The sequence below is a fragment of the Mytilus californianus genome, unplaced genomic scaffold, assembly GCF_021869535.1.
Source record: "Mytilus californianus isolate M0D057914Y unplaced genomic scaffold, xbMytCali1.0.p SCAF_21, whole genome shotgun sequence".
NCBI lineage: Eukaryota > Metazoa > Mollusca > Bivalvia > Mytilida > Mytilidae > Mytilus > Mytilus californianus.
The window spans coordinates 1,997,988-2,020,517 of NW_026262670.1; the positions used below are offsets into that span (position 1 = coordinate 1,997,988).

The 22,530-nt window shown below is 33.9% G+C and overlaps 1 protein-coding gene and 1 long non-coding RNA gene across 2 annotated transcripts; both read left to right on the forward strand.

Moving 5' to 3' along the window:
* Window positions 1-4: 4 nt before the first annotated feature.
* Window positions 5-21,521, forward strand: LOC127731958 (2-aminomuconic semialdehyde dehydrogenase-like). Its single transcript, XM_052240894.1, has 9 exons — window positions 5-200; window positions 2,503-2,703; window positions 4,378-4,589; window positions 8,375-8,541; window positions 11,328-11,398; window positions 12,507-12,611; window positions 15,091-15,256; window positions 16,889-17,098; window positions 20,038-21,521. The coding sequence occupies exons 1-9, from the start codon at window positions 28-30 to the stop codon at window positions 20,182-20,184; spliced, it is 1,452 nt and encodes a 483-aa protein (XP_052096854.1). The 5' UTR covers window positions 5-27; the 3' UTR covers window positions 20,185-21,521.
* Window positions 5,751-6,996, forward strand: LOC127731961 (uncharacterized). Its single transcript, XR_007995919.1, has 2 exons — window positions 5,751-6,352; window positions 6,500-6,996. It is a non-coding gene; the product is annotated as an uncharacterized LOC127731961 (long non-coding RNA).
* Window positions 21,522-22,530: the final 1,009 nt, after the last annotated feature.

Below are 22,530 nucleotides of genomic sequence, written 5' to 3' on the forward strand. Positions count from 1 at the left end.
TTACCATTTACGGACAGAACAAACACCATGAGTGATAATATGTTGGTTATTGAAAATTTTATAAATGGGGAATTTGTTCCTACAAAGTCACATATTGACAGTTTTGATCCATCAACAGGCTCAATTTGGGCAAAGATTCCTGACAGTGATGAAACAGACGTAAATAAAGCCGTAGATGCAGCGAAGGAAGCTTTCCTAAAGTAGGTCAAAGTCAAAAAGTTTTATTAATTGACTGATATTTAATAAAATTTCTATGCTGCTGTGCATAGTTGTGTACTGCTGCATGACCACAGGGCAGGCAAAATTTATTGCTTAGGATGGAACACAGTGCCTCATAATGGATGCTAAAACAATCAGCTCTTTGATCATGTTGATCTGTAGGAATTTGATACTAGTACAGTATATGTTCCTAATTTTTTTGGTTTGATGGTACATGTATTGTGAAAATACCTGGATGGTACACATACCAGCGGGACTGGAACCCTCAATCTCAGGATCTAAAGGCACTGCTCTATAACTGATTGAGCCAAGGAAGATAATACCTAGCTCAACCAGTTAAATAGCTGCGGAATCATAGCTCTTAGGTCCTTCTGATATTTTTTGACAATTTGCGGACCATAGATAGACTATGGTCTGCACAAATCAGAAAACATAAAAGGGACTATTAGAGTTAGTGCCGCAGCTAGAATACCTTAATATCTCCAGCTATACAACAGTCAGGGGACTTACTTAAATGAGTGATTTTCTAAATCACTGATTCAAGTAACATTATGTCCATAAAGGTTGGAAGTAAGAGTTGTCTTTCTTTAATAATCACCTATTTAAGTAGTACAAATTAATCACTAGACTAAGTGATTTAATTTTATTGTAGCTTTAAATATAGAATACTAATGATCCAGGGACTAATTATGTTGCTAAAATTATCAGAACCAACATCTGTGTTGATAGGATGACTGGGTCATGTCAGGTGATGACCTTGTACTAAATCTAGGATAATGACATAAAAATCACTTGTTTAAGTATTATACATGTACCTCAATTTCCTTCCAAAAAATCACTTCTTTAAGTATCATTATTTTTATAACCCCCACTAATTTCAACACCCCCGAACAGTAGAATTTTATTACATAATCTATAAGATGAAACCTTGAATTTTACAGGAAAAATACTCCCACTGCTGGGAAAAATCTGTGAAGAATGTATCAGTTCATTATGTAAAGCCATTTTTATAGCATTTTTTCAACTAAAATAGAATTTGCAGCTAAATGATTGCATCAAAGGCATAAACTTTGCTGCTTAAAAGAAGCAAAAAAATCATTTTTTTTCAATTTTACTAATGAAAAGATATTATCTAAACCTATGTGTTTAAAATTTTGGTAAAACTACAAAATCACAATTTGTGACAAAAATTCGAATTTGCTACTTAAATAAGTGATTTAAAAATCACTTATTTCAATAAGTCCCCTGACTGTACAACACTCTTCAGCCTTTTCTTTTTTCGTCCTGCGTACCATCCATCCTAGCAGCTCACAGGTCCACTTATGTACAACCACAAGTCTTTCACTCAGAAATCCTCTGGCCTGATCCTTGCATGTCACCCAGACATGTCACAGTCATCTAATGACCTGGACAAACCTCATGACCATATCTAACTGGCAGGCACTTACAGATACTCATATGTACCAGTTTAGTTGCTCGCAGAGCCAATATTGTAAAAATATCTGGATGGTACCAGTGGGATTCAAACCTTCAATTTCTGGATCTGAAGGCAGTGCTCTTTCAGATTGAGCCAAAAAAGATTTTCCTGTACTTAACCAGCTAGACTACCTTTATATCTCCAATACAACAATACCCAGCCTAGTCAAACCAACAACTTTTAAACTTGTATCAGTCAGAAATACAGTATTTAGTAGTATGAAAGACTGGTCATTTCAAAGTAGATATGAGAAGATATCTCTAAAGATAAAAGATACAACAGAGCAGAATAGCAAGAAATATATGAGCATGATGTTGATAAGTGAATTAAAAAGTTTATTAAGTTCAAATTAACTTTTGCATCAGTACATCAATATTGGATTATTTCAGTTATTGGTAACATAACTGATAATAAACGTTGACAAAGACATAGACATGTTTTAATAAGCTAATCATTGTGTCCTGAGTAGAACAACTTTACAATCATTCATAACTAAATAAACAAATAAAGTTCATCTTAAGTAAACAAAACATGATTTTTATAATTAAATATTAAACCAGAGACACATATATATATATATATATATATAAATATATATGATCCTGATTAACCATAATAAAACAGACAAAAAAAAAACCTACAAATTCTTTAGTTTTTGGGCATCTCTTCCTGGGGAAAGGGAGATAACTCCTACTCAAAAGTAGCATTGCCTAGTTAACAACTTTTAGCTTTCAAAGTTTATAGATCATATGAGTTAATAGTTACATCACTAGTAGTAGATTTAATGGCTATTATATTAATTACAGATGGTCATCAACACCAGTGCAGGAACGTTCACGAATCATGATAAAAATAGCAGACCGTTTAGAATCACAACTACAGTCCTTTGCCGAGCAAGAATCTCGTGATCAAGGAAAACCAATCTGGTTGGCTAAAGCTGTTGACATACCTAGAGCTGTTCACAACCTGAGGACATTTGCAACCAGTATATTACATGATACAAACAAGTAAGGATCAAATCTAATTGTACAGGGCCACAAAGATATTCTTTTTCAAATGTTGATTGAATCAAAGTGAAACAGATGGATTTCTGGTGTATAGCATGTATAGTGAATACATGTAGGATATGTCCACAATATACAAAACCTGCTTGATCCTGGGCATGTCCAGTAAAATCCAAAACTTTCTTGACCCTAGGACATGTTTAGTAAAATAGAAAACTTGCTTGACCCTAGTACATGTTTAGTAACATACACAACTTGCTCAAGACCTTACAGCTAGGACATGCTTAATAACACACACAATCTGCTTTACCCTAGGACATGTCGAGTAAAATATATAATCTGTATGACCCTAGGATATTTCCAGTAAAATAAAAAACTTGCTTGACTCTAAGACATGTTTAGTAACATACAAAACTTGCTTGACCCTAGGACATGTCCAGTAAAAAACAAAACTTGCCTGACCCCATGACATGTTAAGTAACATACAAAACTTGCTTGACCCTAGGACATGTCCAGTAAAATACAAAATCTGCTGAGATATAGTACTTTTAATGCTGTGTTTATCTTGACAGTTGCCAGATTGCCTCCATGTGAAATCTCATATCTCACATCTATGGTCAATCTATAAGAGACAGCAGCTTATCTCAACATGAACGGTACACATTGTTACTCATTGATTATGGCTTCCCTATGAAAATAAGAAGATGTGTTATTGCCAATGAGACAACTCTCAACCAGAAGCTAGTATCTAAAGGTCACCCTACCGTCTTCAACAATGAGCAAATCCCATACCACAAGGCAAGCTATTACAGGCTCCTGACTTGGGACAGGCACATACAGAATGTGGCGGGTATAACATGTTTGATACATGACATATGTCTTAGAATGAAGATATGAGGAATAACACATGAATGATAAATAAAAGTCCATATGTACATGATGTATATGATATTGTTAAGTAATTAGTATGTCCCTATGTACATGATGTATATGATATTGTTAAGTAATTAGTATGTCCCTATGTACATGATGTATATGATATTGTTAAGTAATTAGTATGTCCCTATGTACATAAGATAATTCTGGAATAAGATTCATATGGTAAACTCCAGCTTCAGCATGTGTCCAGACAAAATATTTGGAAAGGAAAAAAAAAACAATGTAAAAAAAAAAATAGACCAACATACATGTAACCAAAAGAAAAGGGTAACCTGTAAGATCTGTGAACAAAATTGTAAGGTTTTTCTTTTAAATCAGGACTATGACTGCTTTACTCTGTATAATTTGTATTTCCAGTAACTACATGAACTAACTCAGTCCAATGAGATTTACTGTTTATAACTGTCCATTGAGATTTACTGTTATTTATACTGTCCATTGAGATTTACTGTTATTTATTACTGTCCATTGAGATTTACTGTTATTTATTACTGTCCAATGAGATTTACTGTTATTTATAACTGTCTAATGAGATTTACTGTTATTTATAACTGTTCAATGAGATTTACTATTTACTGTTATTTATTACTGTCCAATGAGATTTACTGTTATTTATTACTGTCAATGAGATTTACTGTTATTTATTACTGTCAATGAGAATTACTGTTATTTATTACTGTCCAATGAGATTTACTGTTATTTATTACTGTCCAATGAGATTTACTGTTATTACTTCAGGTCATCAGTTATGGATGGAATTGATGCTTTTAATTACACTATCAAACAACCTGTGGGCGTCGCAGGTCTGATCAGTCCTTGGAATCTTCCATTGTATCTACTGACATTTAAACTTGCCCCAGCCATCGCAGCAGGAAACACAGTCGTTGCCAAACCAAGTGAAATGACATCAGTCACAGCATGGATGCTAGCTAAAATTTTTAATGAATGTGGTAAGTTAACAAAATTATTAAAATGATTGTGGTAATGTTTATGGCCACTCAGCAAAGTTGTCTGGACTGAGGGGCCATATAGTTTTACCCTTATCCATCATTCTGTCATTCTGTCATTCTGTCAGTCGGTCATTCCGTCATTCTGTCATTCCGTCATTCTATCATTGCGCAACAAACAGTTATACTGACATTTTTTCTAAATGCCCTCACATGTTGAACTGATTTTTTATTTGTGAGTCTACTATGATGAGTTACAGATGGAGTTTGTTTGGTTCCCTCTCTGATGATTTTTGCCAAAATTATGGGCTTTGGACTTTGAAAATTCATGAAAATAGCAGGTATACCAATTTTTTTTCTAAACGCCTTCACATATTGAGCTGATTTTTAGTATGTGAGTCTACTATGATGGGTTAAAGATCAAGTTCTCGTTTGTTTCTGCTCCACTGATATTTGCCGAAATTACGGGCATTTGACTTCGAAAATTTCATGAAAATAGCTGTTATACAGACCTTTTTCTAAAAGCCTTCCTATAATGAGCTGATTTTTAGTATTTGAATCTACTATAATGATTTACAGATCAAGTTAACGTTTGGTTCTGCTCTGCTGATATTTGCTGAAACAAAGGGCTTTGGACTTGCAACATTTTGTGAAAATAACAGTTATATTGACTTTTTTCTAAATGCCTTCACATATCATGCATATTGAGCTGAATTTTAGTAGGTGAGTCTACTATGATGAGTTACAGATCAAGTTTATGTTTAGTTTCCGCTCCATTGATATTTGCTGAAATTACAGCTTTCTTGAAAAATAACAGTTATACAGACTTTCATTCTCAGATTTCCACTCCTAAAAATGGCTTCAAGCTTTTTTTGCGAGTGGAGTCATTCATGTCGTTCAGACACATCTAGTTTAATAAGAGTTTTAATGAAAGTGGAAAATTATTTTAAGCATGACATGTTGTTTATGAAACAAACAAAAAAATAAATATGTCCTTTTCATTAAGCATGTTGAAACGCTTTGCCCACAAAAAGTCTGTATTAGACCTAATAAAATTTGTATCCAATATAAAAAGGTATTCCTGGGAATATCTGACTCGAAGTTCATTGATGAAATATTTGTTTTCACAATGCATTAATACTTTAAACATGTTAAACGTGCTGATTTTTGTCGAGCCTGCGACTTTTGTCGCAGAAAGCTCGACATAGGGATAGCGATCCGGCGGCGGCGGCGGCGTTAGCTAACTTCTTAAAAGCTTTATATTTTAGAAGATGGAAGACCTGGATGCTTCATACTTTGTATATGGATGCCTCATGTTACGAAGTTTCCGTCAGTCACATGTCCAATGTCCTTGACCTCATTTTCATGGTTCAGTGACTACTTGAAAAAAAAGTTCAGATTTTTTGTAATGTTAAATTCTCTCTTATTATAAGTAATAGGATAACTATATTTGGTATGTGCGTACCTTGCAAGGTCCTCATGCCCGTCAGACAGTTTTCACTTGACCTCGACCTCATTTCATGGATCAGTGAACAAGGTTAAGTTTTCGTGGTCAAGTCCATATCTCAGATACTATAAGCAATAGGTCTAGTATATTCGGTGTATGGAAGGACTGTAAGGTGTACATGTCCAACTGGCAGGTGTCATCTGACCTTGACCTCATTTTCATGGTTCAGTGGTTATAGTTAAGTTTTTGTGTTTTGGTCTGTTTTTCTTATACTGTATGCAATAGGTCTACTATATTAGGTGTATGGAATGATTGTAAGGTGTACATGTCTAGCTGGCAGGTGTCATCTGACCTTGACCTCATTTTCATGGTTCAGTGGTCAAAGTTAAGTTTTTGTGTTTTGGTCTTTTTTTCTAATACTGCATACAATAGGTCAGCTATATTTGATGTATGGAATGATTGTAAGGTGTACATGTCTAGCTGGCAGGTGTCATCTTACCTTGACCTCATTTTCATGGTTCAGTGGTCAAAGTTAAGTTTTTGAGTTTTGGTCTTTTTTTCTAATACTATATGCAATAGTTCAACTATATTTGGTGTATGGAAATATTTTATGATCTATATGTCAGTCACGCAGGTTTTATTTGACCTTGACCTCATTTTCAAGGTTCATTGCTAAGTGTTAAGTTTTTGTGTTTTCGTCTGTTTTTCTTAAACTATAAGCAATAGGTCAACTATATTTGTTGTATGGAAGAATTGTTAGCTGTACATGCCTGCCTAGCATGGTTCATCTGACCTTGACCTCATTTTCATGGTTCATTGGTCAATGTTTAGTTTACTTGGTTAATGTGAAGTTTATGTGACAGTTGTAATAAAGCTTTATATTTAGGACTATCAACATAATATCAATGATTAGTAAAGAAGGCGAGACATTTCAGGGTGTGCACTCTTGTTTTTATTTAATAGCCATTACCATTTTTTCAAAGTTCTCGTTGACAATCAAGTTTCAGGACACTGACATTGTCACACTAACAACATTTATTGTTGGTTATTAATTCTAACTGGTTATCGAATACCTAATATTCAATTTGTACGAAACAGTTTGTGTAAAAAAATGATTTTCCGTAAGAAAAACTTTATGTTGAAGATCCGAGTGTTCACTCCCGGTTTGGCAATACGGAGATATGCAGTCGAGTCCATACAATTCTTTTCTGATCTATTACATGTATTATCATGATTATGGACAAAAATATAGCAACTTGCAAAATGTAAACATGTGCTTAGGGAATCATATTATAGGACTTCCGAGTTCAAAGTTGACGAAATATAAAAAATGAAAGCCGTAAATTTATAAAATTTCAATACTGTGGATTCATTTATTTTTGTGGTTTCTAATTTTTATGGATTGAGGAAAAATCATATTTTCGTGGATATTTCATTTTGTGAATTTGTTTAAGTCTGCATACAAGCCTACCATGCCTACACGGTATAGAAAATGTTGTATGCTTGTTGAACTTTTTAAATCATTGTTTTTCTATAACCACCGAAATTGGTATCCCATGAATAATAATTAATCAACAGTAATTTGGTAAATTTAATGAAGTATTTAATAAATGTGTTAAATCATGAGATGTTTGCTATCATGTTCATTAAATAATGTTTCATGTTTGACATAAACAGAAAAGAATAGACACAGTAAACCATTGTCCCAACTTACAGCTATGGTTAAACTTTGAAGAACTTTGCATCCCAATGTGGTAAATTTTATAAATATTAAATGAATACTATGTACGCATGGATTTTATTTTCCTGGATACTTATTTTCGTGGATTGAGGAAAAACTGTAATTTGGTGGATAATTTATACTGTGGTTTTGCTAAAGTCTGCCTACACGGCAGCTCCTTAGAAAATTTGTCCTTCTTCAAACCTTTAAATTCGTGGTTAACCTTTAACCTATAACATGTATGAAATACTGTAAATTCAGAAATTATTGCCTGCATTTATTATTGCGATTTTTGAAAAATTAACAAAAATGTGAGTTTAACATGTTTAATCATGTTAATTATTGCGATTGTAGGAAAAGCTACATACAGATATATGAATTTGAAATCAGAATGCGAGTTCTTATTATTGCAATACTCAAGTAGTCGCATTATTCGCATTAATAAAAACCTCTCAATAATTTCTGAATTTACAGCATGTACAGTACACAAAAATTGAAATAATAATGAATCCACAGAAAAGTAAATTTGATAAAATATCCAGAAAATGTATGAAATATTGAAGGAATTAGGTCTATATAATTAGATATGAAATAAATACAGTAAAATTAATATTTGTATAGGACTACCGCCTGGTGTAGTAAATTTAGTATTTGGTGTTGGACCTAAGGCAGGAGAAGCCATTGTAAAGCACCCAGACATTCCTTTAGTATCATTCACTGGTGGAACTGCTACAGCCAAACGTTTGAGGGCGTCTGCAGCACCATTCTGTAAAAAGCTGTCATTAGAGGTAAGTTGTTGTCCACTGGTGGGACTGCTATAGCCAAACGTTTGAGGGCATTGACAGCACCATTCTATAGAAAGCTGTCATTAGAGGTAAGTTGTCGTCCACTGGTGGAACTGCTACAGCCAAATGTTTGAGGGCATCAGCAGCACCATTCTGTAAAAAGCTGTCATTAGAGGTAAGTTGTCGTCCACTGGTGGAACTGCTACAGCCAAATGTTTGAGGGCATCAGCAGCACCATTCTGTAAAAAGCTGTCATTAGAGGTAAGTTGTCCTTCACTGGTAGAACTGCTACAGCCAAACATTTGAGGGTGTTGACAGCACCATTCTGTAAAAAGCTGTCATAAGAGGTAAGTTGTTGTCTACTGGTGGAACTGCTACAGCCAAACGTTTGAGGGCGTCGACAGCACCATTCTGTAAAAAGCTGTCATTAGAGGTCAGTTGTTGTCCACTGGTAGAACTGCTACAGTCAAACGTTTGAGAGAGTCTGCAGCACAATCTGTAAGAAAGCTGTCATTGGAGTTAAGCTGTAGTTCAGTGACCAGTATCTCTACTGTTTAGATTATCACTGGCCCTACACATTTGTATTTGAGGTATAGAATTATTATGTTCAATGACTATTGGTAGTGTTAAGTTTGAAATAATTAATCATAATAAATAAAGCAGGCAAGACATTTCAACTTATGTTGAATAAGATGAGGGGTATTCCAGGAAAATGATTGGGGGAGGGATTGAAGCACTTTTTAGCTCACCTGACCTGAAAGGTCAAGTGAGCTTTTCTCATCACTTTGCGTCCGTCGTCCGTCGTCCTGCGTCCGTCGTCCGTCGTCCGTAAACTTTTACAAAAATCTTCTCCTCTGAAACTACTTGGCCAAATTAAACCAAACTTGGCCACAATCATCATTGGGGTATCTAGTTTTAAAAATGTGTCCGGTGACCCGGCCAACCAACCAAGATGGCAGCCATGGCTAAATATAGAACATAGGGGTAAAATGTAGATTTTGGCTTATATCTCTGAAACCAAAGCATTTAGAGCAAATCTGACATGGGGTAAAATTGTTTATCAGGTCAAGATCTATCTGCCCTGAAATTTTCAGATGAATCTGACAACCCGTTGTTGGGTTGCTGCCCCTGAATTGGTAATTTTAAGGAAATTTTGCCGTTTTTGGTTATTATCTTGAATATTATTATAGATAGAGATAAACTGTAAACAGCAATAATGTTCAGCAAAGTAAGATCTACAATTTAGTCAACTTGACCAAAATAGTCAGTTGACCCCTTAAGGAGTTATTGCCCTTTATAGTCAATTTTTAACCATTTTTCGTAAATTTTTGTAATCTTATACAAAAATCTTCTCCTCTGAAACTACTAAGACAAACTTAACCAAACTTGTCCACAATCATCATTAGGGTATCTAGTTCAAAAAATGTGTCCGATGACCCCACTGGCGAACCAAGATGGCCGACATGGCTAAAAAATAGTACATAGGGTAAAATGCAGTTTTTGGCTCATATCTCTGAAACCAAAGCATTTAGAGCAAATATGACATGGGGGTAAAATTGTTTATCAGGTCAAGATCTATCTGCCCTGAAATTTTCAGACCAATCAGGCAACACGTTGTTGGGTTGCTGCCCCTGAATTGGTAATTTTAAGGAAATTTTGCCGTTTTTGGTTATTATCTTGAATATTATTATAGATAGAGATAAACTGTAAACAGCAATAATGTTCAGCAAAGTAAGATCTACAGTTAAGTCAACTTGACCAAAATGGTCAGTTGACCCCTTAAGGAGTTATTGCCCTTTATAGTCAATTTTTAACCATTTTTCGTAAATTTTTGTAATCTTTTACAAAAATCTTCTCCTCTGAAACTACTAAGACAAATTTAACCAAACTTGTCCACAATCATCATTAGGGTATCTAGTTTTATAAATGTGTCTGATGACCCCGCCCGCGAACCAAGATGGCCGACATGGCTAAAGAATAGTACATAGGGTAAAATGCAGTTTTTGGCTCATATCTCTGAAACCAAAGCATTTAGAGCAAATCTGACAGGATAAAATTGTTCATTAGGTCAAGATCTATCTGCCCTGAAATTTTCAGACCAATCAGGCACCACGTTGTTGGGTTGCTGCCCCTGAATTGGCAATTTTAAGAAAATTTTGCAGCTTTTGGTTATTATCTTGAATATTATTATAGATAGAGATAAACTGTAAACAGCAATAATGTACAGCAAAGTAAGATCTACAAATAAGTCAACATGACCAAAATTGTCAATTGACCCCTTAAGGAGTTATTGCCCTTTATAGTCAATTTTTTACAATTTTCATAAATTTTGTAAATTTTTGTAAATTTTTACAAAATATTTTCCACTGTAACTACTGGGCCAAGTTCATTATAGATAGAGATAATTGTAAGCAGCAAGAATGTTCAGTAAAATAAGATCTACAAACACATCACCATCACCAAAACACAATTTTGTCATGAATCCATCTGTGTCCTTTGTTTAATATGCACATATACCAAGGTGAGCGACACAGGCTCTTTAGAGCCTCTAGTTTTAAACCCTATACCCAGCCAAGTTTTTGTCGATATAAAAATATGGGTGTATTTTAGGGTTCAGAGTTGCCCCGAGCCCATTACACATGTATTATTAATATGAAGAGCCTTCCAACCCTCCCATACAACTTTTCCTGGAATTGCCCTCAAGAATCAAATTCTGTCTGTTAAATATTTATTCTTTTTTATGTATGTGTATAATATTTTTAAAACAAATATTAATGTTTGTATCACAGTTAGGAGGCAAGAATCCAGCAGTGATATTCAACGATGCAGATTTAGACAAATGTATTCCTACAACAGTCAGGTTAGTCAAGGTTTGTCAAATATTTATACCCCCACTTCGAAAGGATGGGGTTTCTGGTTTATGTCTGTCCATCCTTTCTTCTGTGTTTCAATCAGTCAGTCTGTCCATCCTTTCTTCTGTGTTTCAATCAGTCAGTCTGTCCATCCTTTCTTCTGTGTTTCAATCAGTCAGTCTGTCCATCCTTTCTTCTGTGTTTCAATCAGTCAGTCTGTCCATCCTTTCTTCTGTGTTTCAATCAGTCAGTCTGTCTATCCTTTCTTCTGTGTTTCAATCAGTCAGTCTGTCCATCCTTTTTTCTGTTTTTCAATCAGTCAGTCTGTCCATCCTTTTTCTGTGTTTCAATCAGTTAGTCCGTCTAATTAAATTTTTGTCTCACTTTTCTCCCTGGAACCCATGGCCAAATCAGAGTTCTTGAAAGAAGGAGGTATGCGTACAGATTGTCAGTTTTTTGCTGCGCATTGATATTGTAAAATATCAGCCGATAGCCACAATGTAAACCTTTTTGGCGAGTAAGCACATCAAAGGAACAAAAAAGCTTTACATCGTTTCAAGCTTCTGACATTTTATGATATTTTAAGCAGAAAATTAGATAGTCTGTTCATCATGCTATTTCTGGTCTTTTTTCCCTTCCTTAGACAGTTTTACAATCTATGCTGATAAGTTCTGCTCAAGTTTCAAAACCATGATATGATAATTACAAATGGACTTTGAGCAGGGTGATTAAGGCAAAGGGAAGGACAATATGCGGTTTATTTGGCAGTTGAAATTGCACAAATATTGAAATTATTGAAGACTCATAAATTAGGTTAATTTTGTCACACTAATGTTTTATGTTGTGGTTGATCATATTATTGGTTATGCACTACTGTAAAAAAAAATTTCCTTGAAGACAGGTTTGGCAAAATTAAAACCTCCCATTTTAGATTGTGATTGCATTATACACATGTTATATTTATACAGCATTACCTGAAATCGTAATAATTAATTTCACATTTTCATCTATTTATTAATAAATGAAGACCAATAATTTCTGAATTTACAGTATATAACCATGATGACTGGTGATTGTTATGGCTATGGTGTATGATTATATTTTCTATTTAAACAGGTCAAGTTTTATAAACCAGGGAGAAATCTGTTTGTGTACCAGTAGGATTTATGTACAGAGAGAGCTGTATCCCAGATTCCTCGAGAGATTCTCTGAAGAATCCAGGTACAATAGAGGTGAATGAAGGTGACTGTACAGTGAGAAGCAAAACACCCCAGTGGCAAATTCAGAGGGGTTTTCCTGGGGTTGGAACCCCCTTTTTGTTTGACAACTAATGCGGTTGTAAGGGGACATGTGGTTGGAACCCCCTTATTATATGACTTGCATGTGTTGGAACCCCCCTTTTAGAAATGGCTGGATTCTCGCCTTCACCCCAATATTATAATTAGGGCCCCGCCGAATGGCAGCTGCCCTATAGTGATCAGTCTGTCCGTCCGTCCGTCCGTCTGTCCGTAACAAATCGTGTCCGCTCTATATCTTGAGAACCGTTATTATTTCAAAGTTTATACTTGATATGTATATTAACCAACACCAGAGGGTGTGTCATAATGTATGTACAACTTCCTAGGTCAAAGGTCAAGGTCAAAAACTTTGGTTTAAGTTGACAACCCCATGTCCTATGGTAAAGAACGTGTCCGCTCTATATCTTGAGAACCGTTATGAACCGTTATTATATACTTGATATGTATATAAACCAACATCAGAGGGTGTGTCATAATTTATGTACAACTTCCTAGGTCAAAGGTCAAGGTCAAAAACTTTGGTTTCATTTGACAACCCCACATCCAATGATAAAGATACAAATTTTTTACCACACATTATTCACAGCAGGGCCCACACAGATGGCTCCCATATCAATGATATCTAGTTCAAAATATATCTGTCAACTATAGGGTACTTCTAAGAATAGCTCAACACTAACTCTTTGTTTGATATCTGGTACCAGATCAAAATATGGTTGGGCAAGTAAATGCCTTATCTGATGGGATAAAAGAAATACATTACATTCCAATTTTATAAAAAATGCAAAGAGTTAAATTCAGACATTAATGATAATGATAAATGCACAGACTGTATATATAAAGATAAGAAGATGTGGTGTAATTGCCAATGAAACAACTCTCCATTAGAGACCAAATGAAACAGAAGTTAACAACTATAGGTCACCATATGGATTTCAACAATGAACAAAACCTATACTGCATAGTCAGTTATAAAAGGCCTCGAAATGACAAATTTAAAACAATTCAAATGAGAAAATGAGAAAACTAACACTAACTAAGGTATGTTTACCTAGATATTGTATCTTTATCTGTGTCATTGGTTTGCACTTTGTCATATATACTGCATATCTCTTTTTACTCTTTTGTCCTGAATATGCAGGAAATATTTGAAAGCAACAATCAATCTATTAGTCTTCTTTGACTCACCCATATTAAGTTCTGAACATGTATTTTGCCATTGTTGGCCAGGTTGGACAAATTCCAAAACTGGCTTATGGTATGGGGATGTTTCTAAAATGATAACCTAATTTGTGTAATCAATTCTTCCTACAGTTTTCAACTAAGTTTCCTGAAATTTCACAGGAAGATTGCAAACATGTTGTAGTTGTGCACCTGTTATTATGGAATTGTTTGAGGATTTTTTTCTCATTTTTCCAGACTTGGGAACTTAAGTCATTTTCAGCAAAATTTATGAAAGAGGGTACACGTTTTTTGTGTAATCAACTCCTCGTACATTTTTCAACCTATATCCCTAAAACTTCAGATCACAGGAGGATTGCACATAATTATGTTGAAGTTGTGCACCTGCTATTATGGAATTATTTGAAGAATTTTACATTTCATATTTCAAATATTTAAATGTTCATCCAGTGTTTAAGAAACACATGCGCAAACAGCCATTTGAGTCTGATCTATTTTTTTGATTATAGGAAGCTAGTTGTTGGAGACCCTAAAGATGACAAGTCTATCCTTGGTTCATTGAGTCTGATCTATTGTTTTGTATTATAGGAAGCTAGTTGTTGGAGATCCTAAAGATGACAAGTCTATCCTTGGTCCTTTGAGTCTGATCTATTGTTTAGTATTATAGGAAGCTAGTTGTTGGAGATCCTAAAGATAACAAGTCTATCCTTGGTTCATTGAGTCTGATCTATTGTTTTGTATTATAGGAAGCTAGTTGTTTGAGATCCTAAAGATGACAAGTCTATCCTTGGTCCTTTGAGTCTGATCTATTGTTTTGTATTATAGGAAGCTAGTTGTTGGAGATCCTAAAGATGACAAGTCTATCCTTGGTTCATTGAGTCTGATTTATTGTTTTGTATTATAGGAAGCTAGTTGTTGGAGATCCTAAAGATGACAAGTCTATCCTTGGTCCTTTGAGTCTGATCTATTGTTTTGTATTATAGTAAGCTAGTTGTTGGAGATCCTAAAGATGACAAGTCTATCCTTGGTTCATTGAGTCTGATCTATTGTTTTGTATTAAAGGAAGCTATTTGTTGGAGATCCTAAAGATGACAAGTCTATCCTTGGTTCATTGAGTCTGATCTATTGTTTTGTATTATAGGATGCTAGTTGTTGGAGATCCTACAGATGACAAGTCTATCCTTGGTTCATTGAGTCTGATCTATTGTTTTGTATTATAGGAAGCTAGTTGTTGGAGATCCTAAAGATGACAAGTCTATCCTTGGTGCATTGATCAGTAAAGAACATTTAGCAAAGGTTAAAGGTTATGTAGAAGTGGCAGAAAAAGAGGGTGCAACAATATTATGTGGAAAAGAGGATATGAATTTACAGGATCAAAATAAACAGGCATGTAGGCTACCTTGGAATTTAATATATGCTTTGAAAAAAATTTAGATTTGAATATTAGCAACATTCTTACTGGTAAATTTTTAATAACTTCTTTGACCAGATTTGAATTATTGTTATTAAGAATTGACTTTAAAAAATGCCCATAGGAGTAAGTTCATATTTTGCCATGACCAAAGTGTTTGAGAAGTTCATCTACATTCATCACTAACCTTTTAACATTTAGATTGTGAGTTGCAATCAAATCCTATCTCCTACTGAAGGTGGGTGGCTCTTAACAGGTACTCTGGCTTCCTCCACCATTAAAAACTGGATGCCATGATATAGCCATGATGTAGCCATGATATAGCCATGAGGTAGCCATGACGTAGCCATGATATAACCATGATGTAGCCATGAGTGCTGAATGTGGTATTAAACACAAACAATCAATCATTCATATTTCTCCAGGGGTCTGATTTCATAGATGTAGTGTTATCGAGGTTATGCTTTAGAAATGATATCATATTATGTACATGATAGGGGCAATTGTTCAGATAATGCCTAAATTCTTATAACATTAAAGAATGTGTAAAATCAGAAAATATATTTTCATTTTGTTTACAGTGTATAATTGTTATTTGTGGGTTATCATTTTCCATTTATTTAGTATGTACAGGTATGTACAGGTAAAAAAATGTTCAACAAAGTACAAATTTTCTTTAGGCTTGTATTCAAACTTTTGCAAAAACCACTAAACCAAAAATCAACGAAAATGCAAGTTTTTCTCAATCCACGAAAATTGGTATCCACGAAAATAAATGAATCCCCAGTAGTTAAAATTTGAAATGTTTTATTATTAAACCCTAGTATGATAAATATAGATTCCATCACTGCATCAAGTGTGTTATGATATTTTTCCACTCGCGAGGCTTGCTGAGCTTTTTAAATGATTAAAATTTAACTGTTGAGAGAGTGGAGAAATATCGTAATACAAGAGTTATAGTGGTGGAATCTGTTTCTCTAATGATTTTAAGACGATTTCTAAACCAAGTTTATCCTTCCTTTTCAAAGGTTTATAGAAAGTTGTGTTCTTTATCTGTGACGTCATCAGGCATGGTCGCCTTTTTTCATGACGTCACAATAGGAAATTCAGAAGAAACCAAGAAAATTTCGACCAATCATTTGCTGAGAACAAAGTTTTCTCAAGAGATGAGAAATATTTTTATCACAACGGTTAAGAAATGTGAAAAAAGCGTGGAAATTTGAGAAAGTATTATTATATAACCTTAGTATGATGAAGTAACACAATTAAAACAAATGCTTTAGGTCTTTAAGATAAACACAGGATGTAGGGATTATCTGTGTGGAGTCTGTGGATCTATAATGCATTAATACAGGACAGAATGTCTAAATATCATCTACAGTACCTACTTGCAAGGAGCAAGAAATCTACCAGTAAAATGACAGAGGTTGTCAGTTACAACAAGTTCTGATGTTAAACCCATCACTATGATGAAAAGTGTCATTAAATCACATTCTACAAACATAAAAGTTTAACTTACATTTAATGAATAAATGATGTTATTTAAGACCTTACGACCATGGAAACCAAAACTCTCAACCTAGTTTTGATCTTTTTTTTTATTGTAGGGATATTTTATGCGACCTACAATAGTCACAGATGTATCTGATGACTCTCGTTTGATCAAGGAAGAAATATTTGGACCTGTTACCTGTGTAATGCCATTTGATAATGAGGAGGAAGTGATACAGAGAGCTAACAATGTCCAGTATGGTCTGTGTGCAACTGTTTGGACAACAAATGCATCAGTATTACATAGAGTGTCTAGGTCATTACAGGTAATACTCTTCAATAAACTCAACGTAGATTCCAGGATGAAAATTGTGTACGTCAGATAAGACTCATCAGTGATGCTAGAATCGAAAAAGTTAAAAAAGCCAAATTAAGTATGGAGTTGAAGAGCATTGAGGACCCAACATTCCAAAGGTTTTGCCAAATACAGCTAAATACAATGTTCAGTATGGTCTATTGTGTGACTCTAAGGACGACAAATGCTACAGTGTTGCATAGAGTGTCTAAGGTATTACATTCCCGAGGGTATCACCAGCCCAGTAGTCAGCACTTCTGTGTTGACATGAATAATCATTGATATGGTCATAATTATAAATTAACTGTTTACAAAGCTTTGTTTTTTTTGGAATACTATTAAAGGCTTATCTACCTCAGGAATAGATTACCTTAGCTGTATTTGGCAAAACTTTTCGGAAATTTGGGGTCCTCAATGCTCTTCAACTTCGTACTTTATTTGGCTTTTTCAACTTTTTTTATTCGAGTGTCACTGATGAGTCTTTTGTAGACGAAACGCGCGTCTGGCGTACAAAATTATAATCCTGGTATCTTTGATGAGTTTATTTACAGAAATCTTTTATTAATAATACTAATATTTTATAAGGTGCTCTGATTATTTAGATGTTTTTTCCAAACATTTGTAATTTATGACATTACAGACAATTGTTGCACAGATTTTACAAATAAAATAGACCACTCTTGGATTTTAAACTCCTACAGATTTTCTATTTTGTTATAAAAAAAATGCATTTTATTAATTCTTAATCTGTTATTTATGCAGTGTAAATCAAAAGTGATATATAGGTAAAGGATGAAATCTGTCATCTGTATCTAGATCAAACATCTATCCTATACTTGTCAATAATTGTTCATTGAGTTCTATAGATATTTAATTGTGTTATAAAGGATCTGCCATGCTATGTATAAACCCAATAGTTAGGTAATATTTTGTCAATCAAGGATGTTTGCTACTCTTGATAATGAGTTTTTGTAAGATACTTGAAATCCTCTAGTTTTATCCATGAACATGATGTAGTGCCAATAAAATTTGCCTTGTAACCCCTTCTTTTCATAATTTTATTACATATAGTTAAAAAAGACATTTTTAAAAATCTTACAAAATCTTTGTTATTTTTTCTTAGTTTTTGAAAGAAAAAAGGTGCCAATGTTAAATGCGTGAAAAATCTAGAGAGAATCATTTCCAGCCAAATTTTATATCCCATTTTTGGAAAGATAAAATGTTTTAAAGAGGTAACCATAATTTTTAGTCCCCTACCGACGAAGTCGAAGAGGACTTTAGGTTTGCACTCGTTCTTGAAGATATTGATTTGATATTTGGTATATAGTTTTATCATGACAAGTTATAGATCAAGTTCGAATTTTGTTCCGGTCTGATGATTTAGTCCAGAGTTTTGGACCATAACTCTGGACCATATCTAATGTTAGAGTACTATGTTAAACCATATTTCTGTACAAAGGGAGATAACGATTTTTTAAACGACATTCTTTGTTAAATTATTTGAAGAATTTTTGACAGGTTTGTTTGTTATTTAGTATAAACTAATTTTCTGAATGCTATATATATAAAAAAAAATTATGAAGAGAAATCCTTTAATTAAATATATATTTCAATACATTACATTGTGTAGATAAAAGTTGTTGACATTTTATAGATAAGTTACAAATCTATATTAGTTTGTGACAAATGAAAAGAAAAAAATATTTGGAACTATTAATTATATCTGATTATAATTTGAAAATAGATATACACTGTATTACATCATTAATAATTTTAGAGAACTATTAATCATATCTAATGTTTTTTTCATCATGCTTATAAGATATTGATTGATAATTGGTATATAGTTTTATCATGACAACGTACAGATCAAGTTCAAATTTTTGTTTCGGTCTAATAATTTTGTGCAGAGTTATGGTCCTTGGACTTGAAAAATTCACTCATATAATCAGTTTTCAACACTGTTTTTAGTCATGATTGAAGATATTGACATGATATTTACTTTTTGTTTACACCATGACAAGTTATAGAACAAGTTAGCATTTTGTTCCAGTATAATGAATTTTTACCCGGTAGGGGACTATGTATTGTCATGCAATACTCTCAGAATGCTTGTTACAATTCATTTGTGCATAATTAAATAATCACGAGAAGTATTGAGAACTACATTTCAGTGTGTATAGATTTAGTGGCTAGCCCGGCTACATTCTGCTGATAAGGCCGAAAGAATTGGAACAAAAATTCCAATCTTTCCAAAAACTGGACGCCATGATGTAGCTGAAACACCAACAAACAATCATGACTTGCTTGCAGAAACGTCAGTCATGGTTAAATGACATTTAAATATGAAGTGTTACTGAAATCTGTTGTATTAGTAAATCATTAAAATTTAAAGTGTTGAATATGAATTGATGTTGTGCAACTCAGTTCAGAACCATTATCTATCTGTGTATAAAGAAAAATATTGAAATTGCAGATTGGAAATTGTCTTCCTAAAAGAGGAGAACATCACACTGATAAACAATCAACAGAAAAGAAAATGTTTAAGAATGAGTGCAAATACTTGTAGATTCACAAAAAAAAAGTGGGCCCATTGTTTTGATAAATAAAAATCACTTGGCTATATAAATAAGATGTGGTATGATTGCCAATGAGACAACTCTCCACCAGAGATTAAGTGACGTAGAAGCTAGCAACTATAGGTCACCATACAGCCTTCAACAATGAGCAAAACTTATACCGCATGCAAGCTATTAAGCCCCGGAAATAAAAAATGTAAAACAATTCAAACAAGAACACAAAAGACCTGATTTATGTAGAATAAAAAAAATTATCAAAAAACAAACATGATATACATCAACAAAAGAAAACCACTGAATTACTGTTGTTATTTAATTTACTTTTTCCCAGGTTGGAACAGTATGGGCTAATTGCTGGCTAGTAAGAGATCTGAATATGCCTTTTGGTGGAATGAAGGATTCTGGGATTGGAAGAGAAGGCACAACAGATTCAATGGAGTTCTTTATGGAACAGAAAAATGTGTGTGTCAAACTGTGAACCACAAAAACTGTGTATGTTAGATTGTGAACCACAAAAAGTAGACAAGTTTGAAAAGCTTGAAAGTGAGATGAACACACTTGTATTCCTGTATATATAACCTCAGAGAAGAAAATCAAAATTATGTGATATGTAAAAAATTTTTTTTTCCAAATTCACAAGACACACTGTGAATTCATAATATTCGTAGGAAAAAATTACTGTGACCATACCTGCCAACCTCTGAAACCTTCAAAGAGGGAGATCTCTCTCTCAGCTATGACAGCTGAAGGGGAGATTTTGCATGAACGACATTTTCAAGCTAAATATATGACCTGTACACTTATTCATCTACAAAACACCAATAAGAGTTAATAAATATATTTTATTTCTTTAATTCATGGTTGTAATCTATACAAGGTGTATTTTTTTCCTTGTTCCTTTTTCAATACCTCCGAGTCTCATAACTCACAACATTCCATATTTTGATTTTTTTGTGAGTCTCACACTAAGTATGCTTTTGAACGTCGTACAGACCACCAGAAGCAACCTAAAGTTGATTGAACATAATGTGCACAATAAATATTCATTGTGCCGAGTGAATTTGGTCGTAAAAATTGAAATTTTTCATCCAATCTGCTTGACATTTGCAGTTATATTTCTGCTTTTTTACACTGCCGCATGGTCCAGAAAAAGACATCTATCTTCTTGTTGGAGTTGACATAGCAGAAATGGTTTTCGATTACTAATAAATCAAACATAGAAACTACTGACCAAAGTTTTCAAATGATCGCCAATTGTTTGTTTCTTTTTATTGACAGTAAAGAAAAATCCCGAGAAATACGATCTCGGGTAATTCCGGGTTAAAATATCTGAAAGCGAGAGATTCTATACTCCTGCGTGGAAGCGGACAGGCAAGCAGGAGATTTCTGGAATTTCGTCGTTTGCAAGGGAGACTCCCGCTCAATACGGGAGGGTTGGCAGGTATGTGTAATTGTGAATTCAGAATTTATTTCGAGGATTTTTTTCATGTGAATATGACTGGATGAGTATTGCAATAATAAGAACTCACATTCTGTTATCTGATACATATATCTGAGTGCAGATTTTCTTGAAATCGCAAAAATTAATCTCACATTTTTGTCCTCTCGTGGATATTTAATTTCATGGTTTTGCCAAAGTTTACATACAAGCCTATAGAAAATTTGATCATTTGAATTCGTTGTTCACCTGTACCCACGAAATACAGGAAAATTGGTATCAGTGTTATAACAGGTATAGGGTCAACATGTTTTCTATGTTGACAGCATTTTGAGACATGAGATTATTTGTTATAACAATTAAACATTCCAAACTGATATACCTTATTTATTTTATTTATTGACAACAGAAGTCTACACATGATAGAGACTAGATTTTCTTTTATCACAGTTTACCATATGCTGTTTGAAGATAAAAATTCCTGTTCTGATGTTAAAGTTGAATGATCAAATATTAACCATGATAATGAGGTCAAGGTCATATGAACCCTGCCAGACAGACATGTACACCTTATGAAACATGAAAATGAGGTCAAGGTCAGATGACACCTGCCAGTTGGACAAATATTATGCTTAAATCCGGAAGAAATAATGTTTGTCTTGCCTGCGACAAAAGTTGCAGAATGTGAGACATAGGGATTACAATCCAGCGGTGGTAACTATTTGTATAAAGCATTATATTTCAGAAGGTAAAAGACCTGGATGCTTCATACCTTGTATGAAGATACCTTATGTTACATAGTTTCTGTCTGTCACATGTCCATTGTCCTTGACCTCATTTTTATGGTTCAGTGACATATTGAATAAAATTTATAGTTTTTTGTCTTGTCACAGTCACAGAAAGCTCGACATAGGGATATTGATCTGGGGGCAGCAGCTTTAACTCATTACTATAAAGCTTTATATTTCAGAAGGTAGAAGACCTGGATGCTTCATACTTTGTATTAAGATACCTTATGTTACGAAGTGTCTGTCTGTCATATGTCCATTGTCTTCATTTTCATGGTTTAGTGACTACTTGAAAAAGATTTTTTTGTGATGTTAATTTCTATTTTTATTTGAGTAATAGGATAACTACATTTGGTATGTGCCTACCTTGCAAGTTAATGTCCTCATGCCTAGCTGTCAGACTGTTTTCTCTTGACCTCGACATAATTATATGGATTAGTGAACAAGGTAAAATTTTTGTGGTCAAGTCCATATATCAGATACTATAAGCAATAGGTCTACTATATTTGGTGTATGTAATGATTGTAAGGTGTACATGTCCAACTGGCAGGTGTCATCTGACCTTGACCTCATTTTCATGTTTCTTAAGGTGTACATG

Coding starts and splice junctions, on each gene's coding strand:
- LOC127731958 (XM_052240894.1), top strand. CDS start 28: ATGAGTGATAATATGTTGGTTATTGAAAATTTTATAAATGGGGAATTT. Junction 12,612..15,090: donor AGATTCTCTGAAGAATCCAG/GTACAATAGAGG, acceptor TTTGTATTATAG/GAAGCTAGTTGTTGGAGATC. Junction 15,257..16,888: donor TACAGGATCAAAATAAACAG/GCATGTAGGCTA, acceptor TTTTTATTGTAG/GGATATTTTATGCGACCTAC.